The 24,024-nt window shown below is 41.3% G+C and overlaps 1 protein-coding gene across 5 annotated transcripts in view; it reads left to right on the top strand.

Annotated features, from left to right (window-relative positions):
- Positions 1-24,024, top strand: part of LOC133127374 (discoidin domain-containing receptor 2-like) — a 38,456-nt gene that overhangs the window by 1,406 nt on the left and 13,026 nt on the right. For 2 of the 5 annotated variants that reach the window (XM_061240196.1, XM_061240192.1), the window contains exons 1-3: positions 11,676-11,786; positions 12,576-12,643; positions 20,687-20,786. In XM_061240196.1, the coding sequence (XP_061096180.1) occupies positions 20,711-20,786 (76 nt within the window). In that variant the 5' untranslated portion in view covers positions 11,676-11,786; positions 12,576-12,643; positions 20,687-20,710. Of the gene's footprint in view, positions 1-11,675; positions 11,787-12,481; positions 12,644-20,686; positions 20,787-24,024 lie in introns of those variants that run through there. The other 3 variants (XM_061240195.1, XM_061240193.1, XM_061240194.1) reach the window with 3 other exon arrangements.

Here is a 24,024-nt window from a genome sequence, read left to right as displayed (position 1 = left end):
ACAAACCTGTGTATTTGTAGGTCATGTATATTCACAATTGCTTTAATAAATGTATTTATCATCATACAGTTTGATGCAAAGAAACAATTCCTCTCCAATCCCCCACCACCATTTAAATTTTGTTTTCAGATATAAATGAATGGCTCAAATGAAATTATTTTTTCTTTGTTGCTGTTTGTCTGAATTTGAGATGTTCTATTTGGCTAAACATAACTCAGCCTGAATCAGACATGGTTGTATCATGGGAGAAACATTGCTCCACAAAAGGCAATATTGTGTCACATGACCTCCATACCACTCAAAGGTTTTTTGTTGGACATAGTTCATGACCTTACTGCTGTGAATAGCCAGAGATGAACTCTCCATGGTGTCAACATATGTTTTGAGTTATTCCAGATATGCTCAGCAGACTTCCCTGCACCCCCTCAAGGTAGCCTCAACAAGTTGGTTCTTTCTTTAAATTGAGGCGTGGGCTTTGTTTTGACAGCTTGAGTGACCTGCAATCTTCACGTAGCATGACTCTCCTGTGTTCTGAGGAATCATGAAACATGTATTTATTGATTTATTTATTGTCATTTTATTTATTGTAATTGAATAACAGAAAATATGAATTTTCTGTTATCCAATTATTGTGTAGTGTAGTGATAAAATATGATATATTCGACCTGCTATTCTAGTACTCCACTCCCTGGCTATACTGTGAGTGGGAAAAGATTATGAGGCTGCTTGCACTGAGCCTGTGGAACTAGCAATCCAATTGTCAATTAGCAATCCACTCTTACAAGGTATCCATTCTTCACAATGTGACGGACATACATTCAAAGATACTTTCTAATTACAAACTTCATTGAAATCATATAATTTAGACAAATAAATTCAGCCATTCTTATCCCATTACCCTTCATATAATAACATCCCCCTGTCATTTAGATCAATTGAACTGGCAGACAAAACCAGAAATAGTCTGTGTAAGCTGTTATAAGCCCTCCAATGATGTTATGAATTATAATATTTAAAATCATATAATAAATGTATGCAAATTCTCACATAACCTTACTGTATATGTTTACATTTTCTTCTAATATTAACCTATTCTGTGTGTCTTTTTATCCCATTAACACTATGCTGTTTTAAGACAAAAAATTAACATGAACCCTGTGGTAGCCAGGCACCTTTATTATTATTATTATTATTATTATTATTATTATTATTATTATTATTATTATTATAACTAAATGCATAAAAGCATGCGGACATGGTCAAGAGGTTCCGCTGTTTTCCAGACCAAATGTCAGAATAGGGAGGAAATGTGATCTTGACTGTTGAATGACTGTTTGTCTCCTGGGATTTTCATGCACAACAGTTCCTATACTTTGCAGACAAAGGTGCAAAAAAAAAAAAAAACATCCAGTGAGCAGCAATTCTGAGAGAGGTCAGAGGAGAAGGGCCAGACTGGTCGAAGCTGATAGGAATGTTACAGTAACACAGATAACCACACATTACAACAGTGCAGAAGAGCGTCTCTGAACACACAACATGTCAAACCTCTAAGTGAATAGTCTATAGCAGCAGAAGCCTTAATAAGTCTAAAAACTAAGTCTAATAAATACCTAATAAAGTGTTCACTGAGTGTGTATCTCACAGATGGTTTTATTCACATTACAGAATTATTGTTTTTTTTGTTATTGCTACAAGAAAATTAAGCTCTGCAGTGTCACTAAAACCTTAATTACATTAAATATTATAATAAAGCTGTGGAGGATTCTGACAGCCCTTATTCTCAAACTTTGCATTGGCTAAGAAAATGCATACACACAGTTATTTTTGAAGCTCTGTCAAAGTGTTGTTTTATAGTGCATGTCTGTTTGTGTGTGTGTGTTGTGTGTCCGCATATGTGTATGCATGTGTGCACTTTATCTTTGTTTCTCATCAAATCTGAATTTCACAGATTCTCAAATAATGACTTTGGGTACAATAACTCATTGTTGTAGTTGTTATGAGCACCTGCACTATGTCCATGTCACCCAACACATCTGTTGGCAGAAATGTACACCTTCCATAATTAAACATTTCCCAGACGCAAGAGATAAAAAATAATAGCTAATTTCTTTCTTTATTGGTCTGCTAAAAGCAATTGTGCTCAAAGATTTTATAAGCACCTATTTAAATCGTGTCAACTGTATTCAATTAAGACGTGCTATTTGATATAGATTTCATGTGTTGCCATAAAAAACTATATCTGGAAAGCAATGTTAAGGCCTGAGGAGAAAGAGGCTGAAATGAAACGCATATGTGCTGACCTCAGTGTTTCAACCTAGAGCATATATTGTACCTGTTCACAGTGGTTGTTGAATTGGACCCAGGATGTAGCATGCATTCTTGAGCATGCTAATGATTAATTATCTATAGGGTTTTTCTTTTCCAATAGTCTTTCTTATTCTATATTATAAAAAATGGATGGGTCCGGTCCTTTGTCTCTATTGGTAAGTTTCTTCAAGTGCAAAATGAAGACGCACCTCTTCAAGCTGCACCTCTCCCTGTCCCTCCCTACCTCCCTGTAAACCTTAATTGTTGTCTTTCTGTGATATTTACTTGTACTAGGATGTTTAGTTTGGCTAGGTAAGCAGTGTTTAGCTAGGCAAGCGGTTTGTTAATACATTTGCGTGTTGCGGTATTTAAACAAATGTTAAAATGAAATAAAATCATCTGATGATCGAATAGGCCCTGGTCCTTATCTTTGTCGTGCAGGTTGCAGTTGAAATTGTACTTCCCTCTAGGGTCTTTCAGCGCACTTATCCCTGGTTATGGGTATGCACTTTGCACTTTGTTGTACGTCGCTCTGGATAAGAGTGTCTGCCAAATGCCATGAATGTAATGTAATGTAATGTATATCGTAGATATTGGCACAGCTAGCGGGGTGGTTATTCGCGACGGAAAGCATATATCGGTTCTCGTTCCACTTAAACTTTAACAGTCATATGGTCCAAACAAACATAATTTACAGTGGGCTCGGCATCTTTGATAAATATGCACAAAAAGTGTTCAACATGCATAAACTAGTGTGCTTTATTAATGATTCAAATGGAATCAACCAAAGTCTTAAATTTTTCTAATAAATGTATTTCCCAAAAAAACTGGTTCTACAATTATTGGCACCCCTGGTTTGATACTTTGTGCAAACACCACTGGCAAAGATGATAGCCACTAGTCTTTTTCGATAATTTGTGATAACCATTCCTCCATGCAGAACTTTTAAGAATCATTGATATCCTTGCAATACCCCCGTCTTCAGTTCAGACCACAGGTTTTTCATGGGATTTAAGTCTGGAGACTGAGATGGCTGTTGCAGAACATGGTTGTTGCTTTTACTTAACGATTTATGTGTGGATTTCCTAGTACTTTGTTGAATTAATTGTGCCATTGATCTTAAATAGTTCCCATGGACCACTGGCAGAAAAACATCTCCAAAACATAAATGACCCACCAGTTTTCTTTTTATACATTCAATTTTTCCACCAAACGTGGTTGGTTTTGTTTATTGTACTCAGTAAGGGCTGTTTTTGTGCCACCCTTCCAAAGAGTTTGTTGGTATGGAGGTGCCATTTTATGTTTTTTTCTTTTTTTTGGACTTGGTGACCCCAAGACAAAACCAATCTCTGCAATTCTTAAACTGCAATCCTTGGGTTACTTATGGCCCCACTCACCATTATCTTTACAGTCTATGGGGATAATATACACTTGCATCCTCTTCCTGGAAAGTTTTCAACCATTCCATATGTTTTACATGTTTTCCCTTACAGTGCTACTGTAAGCGGTATGTTTAACCGTTTATGTATTTCTATTTTTTTTGTGACCATTACCTGAATTGTGATGGTCAATTACCATCTGTCTCTTCTGAATTGACAGTTCTTTGGCTTTTCCCATGCTGATGATATTTTGCATGCTTGTTACCTAATTTTTTATACTCCAGTGAAACCAGAAGTGACAGAATAACACAATATAGATTCTTTAGACTGAGATGAACTAAACTAAAGTAAAATTGTATTGCCAATTTCACTTTGTTTGATTTTGTCTACAATAATTGCAATTGTCTACAATAATTACAATAACTTTGGCACCGATGGTTTTCTGAAAAAAATGAGATTACTAAGTGAAACAAATAAAATAAAAGCATATAGTTTTTCCATATGTTTGAACATAAAATCTAGATCTTTATCCATGTTGTTTATTTGTATATACAGCTTTTTTCTCGATTTTTATTAAGGGTGCCAATAATTCTGGAGCCCACTGTAGATGTTGGTCTTGATATATTGTTTAAAGAATTCACAGACAGCTGTAAGGTACCTTATTTGAAGTGACACTCTACTGCTAGTTTTGATGTCTCTGCTGTAACTAAAAGACCAGTTTAACTTATCGTTGATCTTATCTTTATCTTTGACGTATCTTTATCTTTGAACTAATGTTTTAAAAGCATTTTAGGGTCAATAATTACAAACACTGTGGAAATAAACCAGTCTCCATGTTAGGCCACAAATTACTTGCAGGTTTTGACTGGGGTTTGGAGTTAATTGCAAGTTTTAGTTTGTAGCTCTGGTTATAGTTTCCTGGCTGATGTTCTGTTGGTAACCTGTTTCTTCACACTAGTGAAACAATGCTCAACAGTACAGCTACAACTCTAAGACCATGGTAGTAAGGCAAATTGCTGATTTTCTCCTAGAGCTCCGTACTGCCGGGTACCATTTCTATCTCTTTTGATAGCCTTTGAAAAATAAATTTCCGTTGAAAGCTAGCAGTTTCTGTTATGTGTAAAAATGAAAACAGGCCATGCTTTCAGGTTTACATTTAACACAGTGCTTATAATTTGCACCTTGTGTTCTCAGTGACTAATTTAGTTTAGGTCTGTAATTTAGTCTGTCAGTGGATCAGACTCCTGAGGAAGCCATCTGTTAAACAATTGCTACCAACCACCATACTGAAGAATCTCAGTCATTTCGGGCCTGATCCTGATTTGAGATATCCACACCTCACTCACAAGTTTTTTCCCCTACATGCATCCTGGCTTGGGGAGTTCCAGTGGGGTATTATGTGAGGGTGGGGTTTGAGCAGTTGAATTCATGTTAAGCCTGGATTGGGACAGCTTTTGCAGTTTTTACTCACACTAAAAGGTTGGAATAAATCAGGCAAACCTATAGGCTAACGTGGAATTAGAAGGGGTCAACATGATTTTACCTGGCATAATGATATGATTGATTCAACTAAATATATTCAATATATACAAATAAAAATATAATATGAATAAAACATATTTTGTTCAAATTAGTAATATGAAAATGTTAAACTGGGATATAGGTTTAAATCAATGTCACCACATTTAGTAGCCCATTGCTAAAGATGTATGTATATATATATATATATATATATACACACACACACACACACTCACAGAGCATTACACCTACTTATTCATGCGATGATCTAATCAGTCAATTGTGTGGGATCACATTTTTCCCCATCCTGATGGTTGATGGGAACATTAACTGAAGCTCCTGACCTGTATCTACATGTTTGTATGCATTGTACTGCTGCCACACAATTGGCTTATTAGATAATCACATGAATAACTAGGTGTAATAAAGTAAAACTGTTCCTAATAAAGTGCTCGGCAAGTGTATATCACAGTTCTTTGACTAACCATTGTTTCACCTAAGACACACTGAAAATGTTATTCACATTCAGGTGTTCTTTCTGGTGTTTACAACAGTATAAACTATGTCCTCCCAATTTTTTTCCATGGAATGCAGGCTGTTCTGTACTACAATGGCAATTAATGTGCCTGATAAAACTTTGACCCTTTCTTCTTTTGTCCTTTTTCTTTTCCAATTCTCTACTTTATTTTAGTGTTGTTTCTGGTGTTTATACCTGTGTGATTACATTCCTTGTTATAAGATTTCAGTATTAGCACGTTGTGGTGCCTGCTAAAACCGAATCATTATCATATTGGGGCGGCCTGTAGCGTAGTGTTTAATGTAAACGACTGGGACACACAAGGTCAGTGGTTCTAATCCCGATGTAGCCACAATAAGATCCGCACAGCTGTTGGGCCCTTGAGCAAGGCCCTTAACCCTGCATTGCTCCAGGGCAGGATTGTCTCCTGCTTAGTCTGATCAACTGTATGTCGCTCTGGATAAGGGCATGTAATTACTTATGCAATTAATATCTACAAATATACTTGCACTATACTTGTACTATCTATAAGTAAAACCTTCAGACATTCCATTCAAAGCACTTTTGATGTCTTGCACTTTGGCTGATGATTGATTTTTTTTTTTTGCAACCAATTTGAAAGTAAGGGGATGTTTCTGTGGCACAATGACTGTTTGCTTTACTATAAATATCATTCATTGGACTAATTTTTCATGTAACATTTCTACTGACCACTTTCAACAGACCCCTCCGAGGAATCGCCACCTTAACGTGGTGGAGGGGTTTGTGTGTCCCGGTGATCCTGGGAGCTAGGTTGTCGGGGGCACTGTTAGTCCCCAGTAGGGTCTCCCAAGGCAAATTGGTCCCGGGGGAGGGGCCGGACTAAGAGCGATTCAAAGACTCCCATGACACGGCCACACAAAGACCCAGTTACCTCGCCCGGAAAAGGGAAACCGGGGCCCCCTGCTGGAGCCAGACCCGGGAGGGGAGCTCGTCGGCGAGCGTCCTTATCCCATGGGGCCCGGCCGGGCACAGCCCGAACTGGTCACGTGGGGTCGCCGCCCTGTGGGCTCACCACCTGCAGGGGTCGGCATCGGAGTCGGGTGCTTTACCCAACGGGGAGTAGGCAAAGGCGGGGATCCGGGCGTGCTGATCCTCGGCGTCGCAGACTGGTTCTGGGGACGTGGAACGTCACCTCTCTGGTGGGGAAGGAACCGGAGCTAGTGCGGGAGGCGGAGCGGTACCAACTAGATATAGTTGGGCTCACCTCCACGCACAGTACTGGTTCCGGAACCAAACTCCTGGAGAGGGGCTGGACTCTGTTCTTTTCTGGAGTTGCTCAAGGTGAGAGGCGCCGGGCGGGTGTGGGGATACTCACAAGCCACCGGCTGAGCGCCACTGTGTTGGAGTTCCACCCGGGGAACGAGAGGGTCGCCTCTCTGCGACTACGTGTCGCTGGGGGGAAGGCTCTGACTGTCATTTGTGCGTATGCACCAAATGGCAGTTCAGAGTATCCGGCCTTCTTGGAGTCACTGGGTGGCATCCTGGAAAGGGTGCCACCCGGAGACTCCATAGTTCTGCTGGGCGACTTCAACGCGTGGGCAATGACGGAGAAACCTGGGGTGATTGGGAGGAACGGCCTGCCTGATCTGAACCCAAGCGGTGTTTTGTTATTGGACTTCTGTGCTGGTCATGGATTGTCGATAACAAACACCATGTTCGAGCATAGGGTAGCTCATAAGTGTACTTGGTACCAGAGCACCTTAGGCCAAAGATCGATGATCGACTTTGTGGTCGTATCATCAGACCTGCGGCCGTATGTCTTGGACACTCGGGTGAAGAGAGGAGCAGAGCTGTCAACTGATCACCACCTGGTGGTGAGTTGGATCAAGTGGCCGGGGAGGCTGCCTGACAGACCCGGTAAACCCAAACGTGTAGTGAGGGTGAACTGGGAACGTCTGGCGGAGGCCCCTGTTCGCGAGGTCTTCAACTCCCACCTCCGGAAGAACTTCTCACGCATCCCGGGGGAAGCTGGGGACATGGAGTCCGAGTGGGCCATGTTCAAAGCCTCCATTGCAGAGGCGGCAAGCAGGAGCTGTGGCCAGAAGGTCATCGGTGCCTGTTGGGGCGGCAACCCAAGAACCCGCTGGTGGACACCAGCTGTGAGGGAGGCCGTCAAGCTGAAGAAGGAGGCCTTTCGGGCTTGGCTGGCCCGGGGGTCCCCTGAAGCAGCAGACAGGTACCGGGTGGCCAGAAGGGCTGCAGCTTCGGCAGTCGCTGAAGCAAAAACCCGGGTATGGGAGGAGTTCGGGGAGGCTATGGAGAAGGACTTTCGGTTGGCCTCGAGGAAGTTCTGGCAAACCATCCGACGACTCAGAAAGGGAAAGCAGGGCTTGTCTTAGGCTGTTTTCAGCAGGGGAGGAGAACTGCTGACCCGGACTGGGGATATTGTCGGGCGGTGGAAAGAGCACTTCGAGGAGCTCCTGAACCCGAACAACACGTCCTCTGTGGAAGAGGCAGAGCCTGAAGACTCGGGGGAATCTGCACCTATATCCCTGGCGGAAGTTGCCAAGGTAGTCAAAAAGCTCCTCAGTGGCAAGTCGCCGGGTGTAGATGAGATTCGCCCTGAGATGCTGAAGGCTCTGGACATTGTTGGGCTGTCTTGGCTGACACGCCTCTTCAGTGTCGCATGGAGATCGGGGACAGTACCTGTAGAGTGGCAGACCGGGGTGGTGGTCCCCATTTTCAAGAAGGGGGACCGGAGGGTGTGCTCCAATTACCGGGGTATCACACTCCTCAGCCTCCCTGGGAAAGCTTACTCCAGGGTACTGGAAAGGAGGCTCCGACCGACGGTCGAACCTCGGATTCAGGAGGAGCAATGTGGCTTCCGTCCTGGCCGTGGAACAGTGGACCAGCTCTTTACCTTGGCAGGGTTGCTGGCGGGGTCATGGGAGTTTGCCCATCCAGTCCACATGTGCTTTGTGGACTTGGAGAAGGCTTTCGACCGTGTCCCCCGGGGAACCCTGTGGGGTGTACTGCGGGAGTATGGGGTACCAGGGCCGTTGTTACGAGCCATCAGGTCCCTGTATAACCAAAGTGAGAGCTGTGTCCGCATTCTCGGCACAAAGTCAAGCACGTTTCCGGTGGGTGTTGGACTCCGCCAAGGTTGCCCTTTGTCACCGGTCCTGTTTGTGGTATTCATGGACAGGATCTCAAGGCGCAGCCGAGGTGAGGAGAGTGTCCGGTTTGGTGACCTCAGAATCGCATCTCTGCTTTTTGCAGATGATGTGGTTCTGCTGGCTTCATCGGACCGTGACCTTCAGCACGCACTGGAGCGGTTTGCAGCCGAGTGTGAAGCGGCCGGGATGAGAGTCAGCACCTCCAAGTCCGAGGCCATGGTTCTCTGCCGGAAAACGGTGGATTGCTCCCTCCGGGTTGGGAACGAGTCTTTGCCCCAAGTGAAGGAGTTCAAGTATCGCGGGGTCTTGTTCATGAGTGAGGGTAGAAGGGAGCGTGAGATCGACAGGCGGATCGGTGCAGCGTCAGCAGTAATGCGGGCGTTGCACCGGACCGTTGTGGTGAAGAAGGAGCTGAGCCGGAAGGCGAAGCTCTCGATTTACTGGTCAATCTACGTCCCAACCCTCACCTATGGTCACGAGCTTTGGGTAGTGACCGAAAGAACGAGATCGCGTATACAAGCGGCCAAAATGAGCTTCCTCCGTAGGGTGGCCGGGCTCAGCCTTAGAGATAGGGTGAGGAGCTCGGACATCCGGAGGGAGCTCGGAGTAGAGCCGCTGCTCCTTCGCGTCGAAAGGAGCCAATTGAGGTGGTTTGGGCATCTGATCAGGATGCCTCCCGGGCGCCTCCCTTTGGAGGTTTTCCGGGCTCGTCCAACTGGGCGGAGACCCCGAGGGAGACCCAGAGCCCGCTGGAGAGATTATATATCTCTCCTGGCCAGGGAACGCCTCGGGATCCCCCAGGAGGAGCTAGAATGCGTTGCTGGGGAGAGGGACGCCTGGAATACCCGGCTTTGCCTACTGCCCCCGCGACCCGACTCCGGATAAGCGGGTGATGATGGATGGATGGATGGATGGACTTTCAACAGACGGTACAATCCACACGTAGGCACCCTAGACTTTATTCTATATATGTTTATTTTTTTGTGTATGTAAGTATAAAAGAACACATTTGAGATTTCCAAATATTCATTTTCCAAAAGATGTAATTTTTACAGAGACATTTTTGTATTTATTTAAAAAAGTAATGTATTACTGTAAGCAATTGATTACTTTTTACATAAAAACTTGATCAAGGCTGTATGAGATCAGAAGCAAGGAGCCAACCAAAGTCTGCAGAAGAACTGTGGCAAGTTCTCCAACATGGTTGGAACAATCTCCCTGCTGATTCTCTTATAGAACTGCAGGTCAGTGTTGGCTATCTCAGAGTGATGCAGTTTTAACACCAAAAGTTAAATATTTATAATCAAAATATTTTTTTGATTCAGTTTTCAACTATTCTGCCAAATTACAAAGAAACTAATGCAAAATGTATAGTATGTTTATTTAGGACCATTCATTGAATTATTTTTGAAACAGAATGTTATATAGGTGCCTAAGACTTTTGAACAGTATATATATATATATATATAAAACATCCCTCCAAATGTGTTCTCGAACCTTATCACAAATTATAGGAAAAGAATCATGGCTGTCATTTTTGCCAGGGGTGTTTGCACAAAGTATAAAAGTAGGGGTACCAATAATTGCGGAACCTGTTTATTCCGGGAAATTGATTGTTCATGCGTCGGTGACAAGAAGACGTCTTAGAAGAGTTGCATAGAAGTATCGAAAAATTTGCTCTTGCTAAAAATACCTTTCATTTGCATACCATATCTTTATAATGCGTTTTTCCTATTTAGTTTGGCAGTAGATCAAATCACTTAATAGTGTCAATATTGTAAGAGGTGGACAAATAAAAAAAGGTTGCTTCTATTATCTGTATAGTTTTCATTTATCGGTACGTAATTGTGCTTCGCAAAGGTTTGTGTGATCTATCTACTTCACTTTTGTGGTTGCCTCAGTGTACGTCAGCAAATGATAACTAGCAAAAAAGAGAGTGCTTGAATATAAGCTTAAGTTAAAAAGAAGAACTGGAAAAAGCAGCGAACTAGTAACAATTTCTTTTCAACTAGTAACTGCCTTCGTCGCACTGCGTTGATTCTCAATTTCACCTTACTAGTGACTGCTGCCCCATCCAAACGCTCGTTCTCAAAGTTAAAAATGCATCAAGAACTGTTTACGGAGCAGAACGGGACAAGTGGGTTATCCATACTTTCAACTGAAAATGACAGGAATTGGGACCTGGGAGTCTTGGGATGATTTCGCGGAGCGCAAGTTGCGCTGGATATCCTTTTAAATGAGTAAGCAGCATTTTTGCTTTTTACCCTTAAGCCATTGTAAGTCAGAATGAGTGTAATATTGTGTTGTCTCCTATTTGTTAGTAACATTACTCCTATCTGTTAGGAGGAATGGCTACCGCTTATCCCTGTGCTCTGCCTATTGTTTGCGGTTCTGATTGGCTGGTGCCTGCACACTGCAAGTGTGTTAAAGGGGAGGGGGGCCGGAGTATAATTTGCTGGGGGCCCGACAGGTCTTCTTTATGCCACTGGTCAGGAGACATTCAGGGCCAATATCCTTTCACTTTTCAGCTTTTCATTTCCTAAAATACAAGAGGAGTTACTGTTCCATAATACTGCTTTTGCTATAATTAACATCAGTGGTCCACTGACAGTAAATGGTTGGCATTTATATAGCTCCTTTATCCAAACGCTGTACAATTGATGCTTCTCATTCAACCATTCATACACACACTCACACACTGACGACGATTGGCTGCCATGCTAGGCACCAACCAGCTCGTCGGGAGCATTTGGTTAGGTGTCTTGCTCAGGGACACTTCGACACAGCCCAGGCGGGGGATCGAACTGGAAACCCTCCGACTGCTAGACGACTACTCTTACTGCCTGAGCCATATCGCCCCCAGTGAAATTCATAGCTAGCCAGCAGTTGTGTGTAACCAGCAATGTAAGTTTGCCAGCTTTATCTTAACAGCCGCAACCACTGAATGTACAATTTTTCCCTCGTGCCAGATGTGTGTGAGAAATGATTTTGGATTCTGCCTATCATCATCTCTTTGTATAATATGACAGAGGTTTTCAAACTCTTCCATCTTACTAGCCTGTAATTAATTTCCATGCAATTTTGGAGACAGCCTTGGTCTAAAAAAAATTCTATTGAGTCTTTCAGTTGTTCTCTGAAGATGTATACATCTGTTCTTGCCAGGGTCTGGAAAACACATTCCTAACAGTTTATGGAAATAAATAATTTAGGCTACTCTGCTAGTGAGCCTGCATTCATGGTTCTGCATAAAATCCTTTAGAAAAGATCTGATAAGAAAACAACCTAGAGATGGAATTTATTTTGTGCCTTCCAGTCAAACAAACCTCTAAGAGTCCGCGTCGACTTTGTGTCAAATTACAAGGTCTCTGCATTTATCCTGTTACAGTTGGAAAATCTGTATGAACTTAGTCAGAGCTGACAACAGTTTCTTTGGCTACAGACTCTCCATATGTGCGGAAAGTCTAACTTGTCCTGTTGATAACCTTAGTATAAGTAGTTGTAGTGCCTATCTTTCAGTGTGCTGTTTGCTCCGTCTCTCTCTCTCTCTCTCTCTCTCTCTCTCGGTTTTCTGTTTCCGCATATCGGCTCCCATGCCTCTCAGCCATTTTGATTGTTATTTTGTTAACATTTGTTAACATTTCTGTGTGGATATCCTAGTATCCTAGAATTTATTGTACCATTGATCTTAAATAGTGCCTATGGACCACTGGCAGAAAAACATCTCCAAAACATCAATGACCCACCGCCATATTTGACAGTAGGTACGAAGTGCTTCTCCTTGTATGCATTCCATTTTGCTGCCAAACATGTTGATGGTATGTATGGCAAAAACATTCCATTTTGCTCTCATCTGACCTTTCAGTCATAGTTTCTTTCCAGTCATAGCTTGTTTTTGTTTATTGTGCCAAGTAAGAGCTGTCTTCGTGCCACCCTTCCAAATTGTTTGTTGGTATGGAGGTGCCATTTTATGTTTTTTGTTTTTTTGTACTTTGTGACCCCAAGACACACCCAATATTAAAGGTGCCAATAGTTCTAGAGCCCACTGTATGTAAAATGTAGACCGGTTTCATTGTTGTCATTCAGAGAGCTGCCTACCTAATTAAATGCTTCTATACCTGGTATTGTTTTAAATGTATTTAATCATTTTATGTATGTAACATCAAACTGCAATTTTATTTCACAAAAATCTATATGCAGGCAGGTGTATGTAAAGTCTCTCTCTCTCTCTGAAAAACTGATTCACATAATCCTGCATAGACGCCTACTTTTTTCATGTGTGATAGATTCTATGATTTGATTTGCTCTCTTATTGCATGTCAAGGTACATTAATCATCCCAGGGTCCAACTGGACATGTAGAGGCCTGCAAACCCACTGCTGGTCACAGATGGAGATGTCTTGCTCAAACATTTTCCACTTCCAGGTCTGAAATGAAGTCAATTGTTATCTGTTAGAACTATCTGCTATATATTATTCTGTTCATGTCATTAAAAGGTCTGCGTTCAAAAAGTTAATCAGCTGTACATTGACAGTTCTTGCCTCCAAACTGATTTATGCAACATGTCATTTTTATAATAATCATTTATACCCTGTCAAACATCACAGGCCTGTATCACAAAGCAAGTAGATTACTTTTGCTGCAGAGTAAAACTGCTATGGAGCAGTTTTTGTTCAGCCTATGTTCAACCCCATAATGTGACCTGGAATGAGCTTCAGATACATTTCTCGCACTCTGCAATTTCATTGGGAAAGCAATGTAGGCGTATGGCATTATGGCAACATATGTTGGCCTGTGGGGCTGGATCATATCGACCCTACATCTGGTAACGCCCACATAAACATCAAGTGCATGGCACAGAAATCATAGCGATGTGTCAATTGGCTAGCTAGCTGTAGATATCCTCATAGCTCAAGTAGTTGTAGTTGTTGAAGCTGTCTCCTTGTGATCACGTTATATTAATATGAGATCGTATTATGATCATGCCAAACCGAAACCGCTTTTTTATTTAACGAGGAAGTATTTTTTCCACACATAGAGTGGTCACTGTGTGTAATGGCTTGCCAGCACATGTAGTGGAGGCTGAAACACTGGGGGTTTTCAAGAATAGGCAGTGCTAGATACTATTTAGCTTTTAGGCAAACTAAGCAGTAGGTACAATTTAGTGGAAGGAAAAAGCAAGCATTGCTGAGCTGAATGGCCTGTTCTCATGATTATGTTATGTTATGTTATTTCACGAGTTGGGAATGACACAAGACTGCAAGTTGCATCCCAAAGATTTATTTATTTTTGTATATATTTGTGGTGTCATACACCGTGTTTTTCTGTTTTGGCGTTGCTGTTTCCTGTGTTTGTGTCTTTTGTCCGCCCTCTCTTTCTGTAGTCCTTTCATTCATTCATTCGTTTCACCTGTGTCTCGTTATCTGTTCCCCGTACTTACACTTACTTGTCATTTCATTTAGTTTGTTTGTGTATCTATACCCGTATGTCTTTGTTAGTTCTTTGCCAGATTGTAATGTGTTCACTCCATTCTTTCAGTGATTTTCTGACTGTCTGTTTGGTGCTTCAACCTGTTTCGTGTACCCTGACCTTTGGTTTTGGATATTCCTTCTGTCTTGGTTTTGATCTGTCATTGCTGAACTTTGATTGGACTTTTGTTTTTTGACCCCTGGATCACCCTCTGTACCTTATCAGATTGCCTTACTGTGTTTGGACTCTCACCTGTGACATCAACCATGTTACCACTGCTGTACCTGACTGCGATTGACCACTGCCTGTCTGATCTGTCCTTAGCTGAATAAACGCATCTATTCTTCTTACTTCCTGGTTGCACTTGGTTCATCTGTTCTGACAGAAAAATGTGGCCATTGGGTCAACACGAGTCAGTGATTTGCACCATCCACCAGAATCTTCTGTCTCTGCATGTCTGGATGACAGGCATCTCTGAAAATTAAAGATGAACTCACCACCTGTGAGTTTCCTCAGACCCTAGATGGCTTAATTGACCTGGCCATCCAGGTGGATTCTCGACTAGAGGAGAGATGGGCTGAGAAAGCCTTTACCCCGCGCTCCAGTGAACAACCTTGGAAGGTAACCCAACAGTCTCTATGGGTTCTGATCAACTGGGAGCCGACTTTATGTGCCCTACTTTGGTCAGCTGGTTCCCACGTCCCATCTGACAACAGCTCTCCGAACCAACACACTCACTGGCGCACCCCTGGCTGAGTTCGAACATGTCACCACCCCTGTGGAGATTCTGGTCTTGGGGAATAATCATGAGGAGGTTTCCTTCTATGTGATGAAGTTGCCACATATTCTGGTGGTGTTGGGCAGACCCTGGCTTTTACCACACAACTCGCAGTGGGTCCATGGGATGATTACTGGCTGGAGCCCGGCTGTCATGTTTCCTGCCTCCACTCTACTCCAGTTCTGCCCACCAAGGAGGCGTCTGTCAACCTGTCTAACATCCCATCCCAGGACCTCCAGCAAGTCCTGAGCCAGCTCTCTACCACCTCACCGGTCAACTGTGTGGTCAACCTGCACCCAGGCACCACACCCCCCAGAGGTTGTCACTTCTCCCTATCTGTACCTGAAACCAGGACTATGGAGCTGGTTCCTTCTTTGTTGAAAAGAAGGAACCTGGTCTGCATCAGAGAAGGGGATGGATGGAAGACGCCATTCATTCCAGTTACCACTATGAGTACCTGGTCATGCCGTTCAGGTTGATTGACATGGCTGCTGTGTTCCAGTCCATGATCAACGACATCCTGTGGGATATGATCTCCAGTTTTGTTTTTGTCTACCTGGATGATATTCTGAACATATCCAGCATGTCCGGCAAGTCCTTCAGCGCCTGTGCTGTTTCCCATGTGGGCTGTCTTAAAAGTACAAAAAAAATGTTGCCTAAAATCATAAGCAACAGCTTATAAACAGTTTCTTGCCCCTTCGGTATCCAATTTTATCTCATTCTTGTGATAGGCCAGTCATTTTCTCTGAATTAATGGGTATTGTATTACTTCATGCAGTTCCCAGGGAGATTATCAGCATTATCAGTGTTTCAAATGCTTACGTTGTTTTAAATGAAAAGAAAGGATATATCATAACTAATTTATAACTACTTCCTTTATTTGTCTTGCTGTGAGTTATGACTAAGTGTCAAAGAGTTCAAGAATAATCCCTGATTCAGTACACACAATATCGTATTATCAGGCAGGTTCTACTGTATACAGTACATTTAGTGTTCAGACTGTTCTTTCTGCCACTGTGTTCTGAACACTTAAGAAACAGAGCAGATTTGTGGTACTGTGTATACTAAGGTTTCAATGTTTTACCATTGAGTAAAGTAATAGTTTACAGGAGCTCAGAATTATTCAATCTAATTATTTATGGAAATAATTGCTTGTATGAAGCAGTCATTGTGTAATTGCCAATTTTTTGTTAATTATTTCCTATTTGTTCTCATGACAATTTTCCAAGCAGCATTTTCTAACCTGCGAATTGCATAATTTAGCCATTAGTAACACAACCCTCCATTTCTTAGAATGTTACTTATATGCTTTCATTTTAGAGCATTTTGATTGCAGGTTAAAATAACTGTATATGTTTTATAATATGAGGATTTATATGAGGCAGCAATATATAAAAATTCAGGATACATATGGTCCATTATATGCATATGAGGTATCAATCATAATATCACCCATATTCATTTTGTTTTAAAGATTTAGTAATCCTCAGGTCTGATCATTCCTAAAAATATTTGGATGGTTCCTAAACCTTATAGCACTATACAGTTCCTTTTGACCTATTCTGTTAAAAAAAAACAAGTCTTTGCTATTTATACTCATATTATTATATGTGTGGTATCCTTACCTCCTCAATATACACCTTGTCTTATAGTTTATAAAGTGTGTCTAATTTTATTGAATTGTATATTTAGCCCAATTTGTTTGGGGTCAATTTGACCGAATTTAGTGTTTGACATCTCTTAAAAATCAATTAACCTTGTTTCATATTGATACTGTATGATTTTTCTCATTTTCTAATTTGGTGGGATTAAATGGTGAACATGCAATAAACATACTGCTATGCTAAATCCTGTACCTGGTACAAATATAAATGTAAGTATCTGAACATTGAAATAAATGTACAGTCAATAGCATCGGCTAAAAGAAGTGATGCAGCACATGCTATATATAATATGGTTATCCCTTGCAAGTTCTCTGTTTAACTCTGCATTAGTTAAAATATTGTTTACTTTCAAATAAGTCTCTGTATATAGCTGTCGGTGTTTTGTAAAAAATTTAACTAAATGTAACTTTTACAAACACAGATAATAAATATATAGTGTAAGTGTAGAGTATCAGTAACTGGAGCCATGAGCCGTAAGTAGATGGGGAGAGTGATGACTTTGGCCTGCTGGTAATGGAGGCCCGACTGAGAAGCCAGCCAGGGCTTCCTGTCCCAAAACAATAGGTCTCATTGCAAGTTCACTCTGTTTCATTCAGTCCATGCCAGCCTACTAATTATGGGACATGGAACTGAGGAGAGGCTGGGTTTCCTGGTGCCGGGAAGTAACCAAATCCAAAGCAACTCTCCTACTGCTTTGTATTCAGTCTTTGATCCATTCTAAGAGTCAAATGTAAGACAATCTTTGAGAATTCCTTATCTTCTGCCTTCATCTTATCTGAATTTGTTTTTTGCTGTATCATATGCTTTGAGACTGCTTGTAAAATCTCTTTGTGTCATAAACATGTTTTAAGCTGTCATTTTTATTTTGTAGATCATAATTCTGTTTTTAATGTAGGGGCTGTGCACTTTGTGGTTTTAAGCAAATCCCAGCCTTAATTAAATCCAGATTTTGAAATGCGCCTGGTCTTGACATGTTGATCTATAAGCCACTCTTACAAAGTCATGTGGGGAACGTTTTGTTTGGATTTGGATAAAGACAAGAAACCCTCAGCTGCTCTTTCAACTATTCAGGAAAACTCCTGTAAAAAAAAAAAAACTGCTTTTTTTACCCAGAGGTCTTGGTGTACTGTAGGATGCACACAGTACTCAGAGAAAATAAAAATATCACTACAGATCTTGGCTCAGCTCATATTTAGATATTTCAATTCTATTTCCCTTTAGATACAAAACACATTTTTTACTGTGCCAGCCATTAACCTGTTCTTAAGCAAAATGTGTTAATAAACTACAGCTACATAGGGAACAATAATCTACTGGAAGTATCTAGGACTTTTGTCACCCTTCATTTTAGAATTTTTCTGGCTGGTTACAAATAATGGTATAGCACTCAGGCGTAGCTCATCCTTTGTTTTCATACTGTACCTCAGGAAATTGCATTTCATATGACAATGGCAATGCAATGTCTTTTCTCAGATTTAATTAATTTGATATGATTATTTGATTTAGAAATAATCACATACAAAAACAGGTCAATCAGAGGCAGTTTTTTTCATAAGTATATCAATCGAGTGCTGTCAGTCAAAATAAATAAAAAATAGAACCTTTATTAACTTTATTAACTTCTCAAAAGGCAGAAGAAATTATATTTGGTGGTATGGCTCTGTTCTGGAAGCCCTCCCTGCCATCTACACATGCATGCATGTAGTGAGCATGCGTTCCTGCAGGTTTAAACTGGTAGCGTGTTGTGAGCATGCATGCATGCAGTAGGAAGCAGGTTTAGACTGGCATTGTGTTGTGAGCATGCATGCGTGCAGGAGGAAGCAGGTTTAGACTGGCATTGTGTTGTGAGCATGCATGCGTGCAGGTGGAAGCAGATTTAGACTGGCATTGTGTTGTGAGCATGCATGCGTGCAGGAAGAAGCAGATTTAGACTGGCATTGTGTTGTGAGCATGCATGCGTGCAGGTGGAAGCAGGTTTAGACTGGCATTGTGTTGTGAGCATGCGTGCGTGCAGGAGGAAGCAGGTGTAGACTGGCATTGTGTTGTGAGCATGCATGCGTGCAGGAGGAAGCAGGTTTAGACTGGCAGCATGTTGTGAGCATGCATGCGTGCAGGAGGAAGCAGGTTTATACTGGCATTGTGTTGTGAGCATGCATGCATGCAGGAGGAAGCAGGTTTAGACTGGCATTGTGTTATGAGCATGCGTGCGTGCAGGAGGAAGTAGGTTTAGACTGGCAGCGTGTTGTGAGCATGCATGCGTGCAGGAGGAAGCAACGGAATCAGTAGGGGGAGGCCGTTTAAATAGGCCGCCCTGATATGTAAGGACTGTGATACACAAAGATCACTGAGTCCGCTGGCTTGACTCTAGTGGCCTGCCTGAATTAAGCAATTCTCAATTAGCAATTAGAATTTTGTTGATAAATGTTTGCTATGTGGTTAATTCATTGATATATAAATGAAATGTTGTAGTCAATAACATAAGATAACATTATATCCGCACAGGCTTTATATTTGTTCAGAACAAAAACACTCATCTGAAAGAGGACATACTTCCACATCCACTAAAAAGGTAGCTTGTGATATATTTCAGTGTACAAGCAAAGGACCCACACAACAAATTGAATCTTTTTCAACCAATTTTCAGTCTGGCATGGTTCCAAAGCTTTACAAAGACAAGTTGTGATGGACCTAACAACAAGGAGCTTAATTGGCTCACAACCAACAAGGAACTTCATTGGCTTACTAGACAGTGTCCACTCTGGTCTTGTGCCATTTTCATTATTCCATTTCATAAATCATTGAAAACAAAAGCAGAAAAATCATCAGGGCATAGGCCCAGGTCAAAGTGTTCTGTGTAAAATAAAAAATGTTAAATGCCAAACATAATTTGCCTCAAATGGTGCTCACCCTGTTCTGTGTGTGTGCAGAAATGGCTGACTCAGACACCACCAATCACACCACAATCAGCAAGATTAGCATACATTAATCTGTGTGTGCATGTTTGAATTCAACTGAGAGTAGATATCATTATTGTTCAGCAGTTCCTTACACTTTGTATTATTAAGATAATGGAAAAAATAAATAAAACAGTTTATAAGTTGCCAAATGTTGAAGTGTGAATCATGTGAATCATGTGAATATTAGACCAGACCAGAGACCAGTGAATAGTCTCTGGTCTGGTCTGGTAAGTGGTATGTTGGCCCAGGGACCAGCCCCATTCTCTCTCCAGCTGAGGTAACGTCTGACTGGCAGCAGAACTGCATGGAGCAGACACCACTGTTGTTTTCTGTTTAAAGACATATTTTCCCATGTTATCCCATTTCTCACTCTACCCCTCCAACAACAAAAACACAACTAAATCGTCCCATAGTTCTGGTTTTTATGTATATTCTGCTTACAGGAATTGTGTAATTAATGGAAAGTCCACCTTCCAAATGCAATTATTGCCTCTTTTTTTAGTAAATGAAGCCATGTCTTCTATAAAATGCTTTGAGAAAAATAGGTGATGTTGGCTACATCACCTGTTTTCCATGTATAGTGAAATGAAAACCAACTGTAAGATGCTTTGTTAGTTCTAGTACTACACCTGATATTAGTACCCTGGGATTTCATGAAAACAAGCCAAATAACATTATTGTGTCTTTTTTATTGGATGCATGTCTTTCATGTGGTGTGGTCCGTGTTCTAATGTAGACTTTTTTCCCCGACAGATTTTCAGCAAGCTCCTTTGCCAGAAAATGGCATTTTTACAATGCAGTTTGAGCATTTTTTAAAAGACTTGTGAAAACACCGTTTAATTGCTACTGGTGCTGTGCCACCTATTTTAGCTTACTGAGGCTGCAGAAGGTTGGAGTTGCGTAACATTCTGATGGTTTCTCATTCTCATTTTGCAACAGGAGTGAAGATTCTCTCCCTTTTGGATGAAGCGCCTTCTGAAAATGCCCCTCCCTCTGCTGCTCTTTCTGTTTGGAGCAGTGAAGTCACAAGTCAACCCTGGTAAGTGATTTTGCTGCCCCAGAGGCACTCATTCTTCAGTCTTTCTCTCACAGTTCCATTCTGGAAAGTTCTTCCAACTCAATTTTAAAGAGTAAAGTAACAGTTTCATTGTTAAAGGAGAGTCAAATTGTTCATTTCTATAAACCATTTTTTTCATTTTTATTTTACAGTGTTGTTTCCTTCCTTATATCTGTGTTGCAAGGCTGTCATGGTTAATATTTATTGTTTGTCCAAATTGCAGAATTGCAGATCATAGTTTGCCATCATTTCTCACTAAATTACCCGGCAAGAAATGCACTCAATGTAAAGGTTGAAATTATTATCCAGGCTCCGTGCCAGTGACATTCTGCTTTGCCTCATAGTGATACCTTCTGATGAAGAGTGAATGGAGATTACAATGTTAAATATTTACATTTTATTGCCGGAGTGCTTCTTATCTAGCTGTTGCCAAAAGAAAGAGGATGTTAAATCGATGTGTCATGTGCTGCTTTCATTAAATACAACTTTGTAATTGAATACAAAAAAAGTAAGGGAGCAAAGCCAAGCAATAAGCACAGGAATGCACATTTTTAAGAGTCATTTTACAGCTGTGGTTTGGCTTTTTATTGCATTTAATTGTATGGTATGGCGTCCAGATTAGCATGTCTGAAGCATTTCAAAGTAAACAAAAATATGTTTAAACATCATAAACCATCCGTTCTGGGGTCAGGCAAGCAAATAACTGTCGATGGTTTCTATTCACATATCAATCTGTACGAGCAAATCTGTCCCCGGCTGAGAAGATCATTGCAGTCTTGTAAGAGAATACACACTTATTTCATGCTATAACTACCTTTACAGCCCTCAGTAAAGTATGGGACTTGCATCATGGGACTTGCATCATGGGACTTGCATCATTATATTATAGGATAAAAACATTTTAAGGAAAAACTGTAGATTAGTTAGAAACATCTCACTCATTTCTTTTTAAATTCATCACATTACTTCTTCTTTGTCTTCTTGTTTGGTCATATGATGCATACATTTGAATCATGACAAATTACATACGTCCAAGATGGTTCACGCAGCTAAAATACGAGTTTAACTTTTGGTTCACTAACTTGCAGCACTGTCTGGATTCATCCCGTGTCCCTGTCAACTATAGCTATACAACTATGTCCAACCTGGAGACACCTAACTGATCCTGTAATGTGTGCTGCCCAAAGAATGAGGATTTTATTCACCTCATTGCACACAATTAAGACCGTCTCATCCTTCTAGTGACTGGGGAGAGGAAGGCTCCTACCCACAGAAGCTACACTCACTGAGTACTTTATTAGGAACATTTTTACTTTATTACACTTACTTATTAATGCGCTTATCTAATCAGCCAATTGTGTGGCAGCAGTTCAATGTGTACAGTCATGTAGACACGGGCTACATGACTGTATGCATTGCACTGCTGCAGTTAATGTTCCATCAACCATCAGAAGGGGGAAAAATGTGATTGAAGTGACTTTGACTGTGGAATGACTGTTGGTGACAGACAGGGTGGTTTGAGTATCTCAGAAACTGCTAACCTTGTGGGATTTTCAAGCACAGTAATCTCTAGAGTTTGCAAAGAATGGTGAAAAAAAATAAAGAGCAGCAGTTCTGCAGACAGAAATGCCTTGTTAATGAGAGGCGTCAGAGGAGAATGGCCAGACTGGTCAGCTGACAGGAAGGTGACAGTAACACAAATAACCACACATTGCAACAGTGGTATGCAGAAGAGCATCTCTGAACACACAACGCATCTTAACTCTAAGTGGATAGGCTACAGCAGTAGAAGTCTAAAAAAATACCTAATAAAATGCTCACTGAGTGTATTTCATCGCACAGCAGAGCACTGAAAATACGCTGATCATATGCATGATGTAGAGGTTAAATCCTGTCACTTTGTCCTCTCAGCCAAACTCTCAGGTTTCCTCTCATTGCATCACAGAACTGAGGTTCCTCTGCTCCACAATGAACTCATCCATCCCAGCCTTTTTCCAGAGGGACTGCCTCACCGCTGGAGAATCCATTAACTGGGCTGTCTTCAGCCCCTCTGTTTTATCAGCAGAAGCACAATCATTATTGCCATTTATTTTTCAGGATCATGTGAGGATCTGACCTTGGCCAGAGTTTATTATTACATGTATTATGAGAGGGAGGGAAGTGTTTACAAAGGATTCAGCAATCCAACTGGAGTCTGTGGCTAATGCATACCAGACATTTTGACAGCAGGAAAGTTCATTGAAATTAGCTTTGCCTTTCACCAGTTTCTGTGCGCTTCCGGACAATTCTTACCCTCGCATAAGTCATAGAGAAGTGTATGTATGCGTTTATACATGGTCATGGTTCACTAGTTTCATTATGCAGGAGTTCAATCCATCTCTTTGTGTGGCTTACAGTGGAGAAGATTATAGCAAGCAAGATAATCACACTGCTTCCAAATTCCAATAGCTCAATTATTTTCTATATTCATGCAAGAAGACATTTCCTTGAATAGCTATTAGAATGTCCTTAATGTGCACTAGTACAAATGTGAAGCACAATCCTTTTGTAGTGATATTTCCCAAAACGACAAAATGGACTACAACAGCAGGAAATATTCATTGCTGTATTTAACAGCAAAGTGATGCGCCAATCTGCCAACTTTCCCCAGCTAAAAATTCCTAAGCACTGTCGCTGTGCCATCCAAAGTATTTTTTTTAAAACAAGCGGGCAAAAAAGTGATTTAGAGTTACGCTGTAAATGGAAAGAAGAGCAGGCACTGATGAATGGGTGGGCACAAGCTCACGTTCCCCGTGCGAACAGATGGAGCTGATGAGCGCTTGTGTTTGTGATGTGAGGGGGTTGGAGCCAGCGGTTAGACAGCAAACACCGCAGGAACAAGCCCGCCTTTCACAGGCAGAGGCATGGAAAAATCAGAGGGCGAAAAAAGAAAAAAGCTGCCTTAGCTGAGAGCTGTTGCTAGGTTTTCTGTGTGTCTGCCAGCATGAGCAGGCCCAAGAGGCGAGAGAGAAAGAGCTTCATTCTGACAACGCTGCCTCACATAAGGCTGGTATTTTTCCACCTTTTCAGAGCCTGATATTTTTAGATCCTCAGTGGAGTGCAATAATTGATATTGTTGTTATAATAATCTCTGCATACAGTATACTTTGCTCTGAGAAACAGTATAAACTATCCTTTGTGGAAGAAAATGTATTTTCATAGAAAGCATGAGATTCTTTTT

Source organism: Conger conger, chromosome 4, assembly GCF_963514075.1.
Source record: "Conger conger chromosome 4, fConCon1.1, whole genome shotgun sequence".
In the NCBI taxonomy this organism is placed as follows: domain Eukaryota; kingdom Metazoa; phylum Chordata; class Actinopteri; order Anguilliformes; family Congridae; genus Conger; species Conger conger.
The sequence above is the reverse complement of the archived record's forward strand: the minus strand, read 5'-3'. Positions and strand labels throughout refer to the sequence as shown.